Here is a 1,960-nt window from a genome sequence, read left to right on the forward strand (position 1 = left end):
CCTCTTATTTTCCACAACTAGAGATGCTCTGCTGTGACTAGTGGATGATGCTATCAAGTCAAGATCCCTCACGGGGATCCACCTCCCCAACAATGCAGGCTAACTTTGCCTTCAACAATTTACTGATGACACCAATAGTATGGTCCATAATGATCAACAATCCATTTCCTCTTTTTTGGAGTTTCCTTTCGATCTTTTGCCTTGCTTTAAGATCTTTCATCAACCACAGCAAGACTGGAATCAAACTCTTCTCAAACGACCCCCTACTTGGCTTTCAGAACAAGGTTGCATAATTATCCCAAAGGCTCTATCTTCAGAATTCTTGGAATGTCTATGGGATTTGGAGTTTCAATTCACCAAAGATGGCAATGGGTGCTCAAGAAGGTTCAATAAAGGTTTGATGCTACTAATTACTTGCAATAGCAACAGACAAGACATGGATTGCCCTTTGGTTGCTGAGTTTTTGTTTTTCATTATGGCAATTACCTACTAAATTACAAGGGACTGGGTTGCGGCAACTATGTATTCAGTATAGAACTTGTCAATGACTACTTTCACTCTGTTCACATGAACCTTGCCCATAACCACATACGTGGAGCTTATCCATGGAGTTTTTACTCTTTCTCTCTATTTACATGAAACTCGTAGGAACTTGTCTGAAGAGATTGTTCTTTTGAAAATGAAGACTTCGCAAAGCAAGGAGCTAATTCACTTCAATGCCTATACACACCCCATATGTCAGGTTGGGGGTAAGTAGTGGCTGTTATCCAGAGTCACAGTTGAGACATACCAGATGATGCAAAGAACTGTTGGAACTAACAGGGAAGGAATAAGGAAAGCGTGCCCTGACAGCTTCCATGCAAATGAAGAAGCTGGTTGGGAAACTGTACTGTGCTGAGAATCATCAGTGGGGGAAGATTTTTCTGCAAGGACATCCTTGGCCAGTGCAGCCATTGCAGCTTCCATAAATCCTGTAGCTTCTGAAGAAGGCAGTGTGGAGATGGCATGCTGTGCCACCTCAAGCACAGCAGAGGATGCAGTCTTCAGATCTGAGGATGATCTCACAGCTGTTTCAAACTGAGACAAGCTTGATACGTCCTGCTCGCTGGACTTCTTCAATGTGCTACAATCCCCTGGCGGTAAGCTTTCAGGGCACGTTGAATCCTTAATGACAGGTTCACCCTGCACACACATATGGAAAGAGCATGTAGAGACTATTGTTTCTTCCTTTCTGGGTATGTTCAAAGTTTGCAGTGAAGCAGAAAAACAAATCTTCACAATGCTCGTTTGTCCCTTTTTACAAAACCTATGATACTGCTAAGAAAACCTGCAAACAGCTAATATGCAACATCAAAGAAGTGTTAAGCTTTCAATACACTCTTTTACGTTTCAATTGAACCAGAAAACAAGCTTGTGGACTCTTCATTTCTCCCTCTGATTATGCCTAAAATTGTAGACTCTGCTCAAGAAGCCCGTAGATTCTTCATTTCTACCTCTGCTTGCTCTGGTTGTGCCAAAACAGCATGTAGACTCTGGAGTCTGCATTTCTCCCTCTTACCTTCCAAACAAGCCTGGAAAATGTTTACTTCTCTCTCTGAGCGCTCAAGGTCTGTGATGAAAAACAAAGCCTATACATTGTTGCTTTCTAATTGGCTCTTGAAAGTTTACAGTGAAGTAAAAATCACTGGCAGACAAATTCTTTAAGTGATCTTGATACCTTTTGGAATGTTTTAAGAGAAGACTCACCTTGGAAAACAAAAAACCTTCTTGCTCACTGTCGAGATGCTCTGTAAATATCAGACTGAGTCCACTCTGCTTCACATCCAAATCACCTTTGGTCTGCTGTCATCCAAAAAAATGAAGTTTGCCTTCTCTGTTAAACATGCAACCATTTTTTGCTTCTAGCATTTCTTTCTGCTTCTAACAGTCTCTCAAAACACTAAACATCACAGCAGACAAG

General features: G+C 41.5%; 1 protein-coding gene across 6 annotated transcripts in view; it reads right to left on the reverse strand.

Moving 5' to 3' along the window:
* Nucleotides 1–509: 509 nt before the first annotated feature.
* LOC147616411 (uncharacterized) overlaps nucleotides 510–1,960 on the reverse strand; it is a 2,682-nt gene continuing 1,231 nt past the window's right edge. Inside the window, exons 3-5 of one of the 6 annotated variants that reach the window (XM_086777484.1) lie at nucleotides 1,747–1,839; nucleotides 1,494–1,553; nucleotides 510–1,182 (exon numbers count right to left, since the gene is read on the reverse strand). In XM_086777484.1, coding sequence (XP_086633610.1) covers nucleotides 739–1,182; nucleotides 1,494–1,553; nucleotides 1,747–1,839 — 597 coding nt within the window. In that variant the 3' untranslated portion in view covers nucleotides 510–738. Of the gene's footprint in view, nucleotides 1,183–1,493; nucleotides 1,572–1,746; nucleotides 1,843–1,960 lie in introns of all 6 variants that reach the window. The other 5 variants (XM_086777482.1, XM_086777483.1, XM_086777480.1 and 2 more) reach the window with 5 other exon arrangements.

The sequence above is a fragment of the Cibotium barometz genome, chromosome 38 (genome assembly GCF_041138505.1).
Source record: "Cibotium barometz isolate CiBa-2024 chromosome 38, ASM4113850v1, whole genome shotgun sequence".
Classification (NCBI taxonomy): domain Eukaryota; kingdom Viridiplantae; phylum Streptophyta; class Polypodiopsida; order Cyatheales; family Cibotiaceae; genus Cibotium; species Cibotium barometz.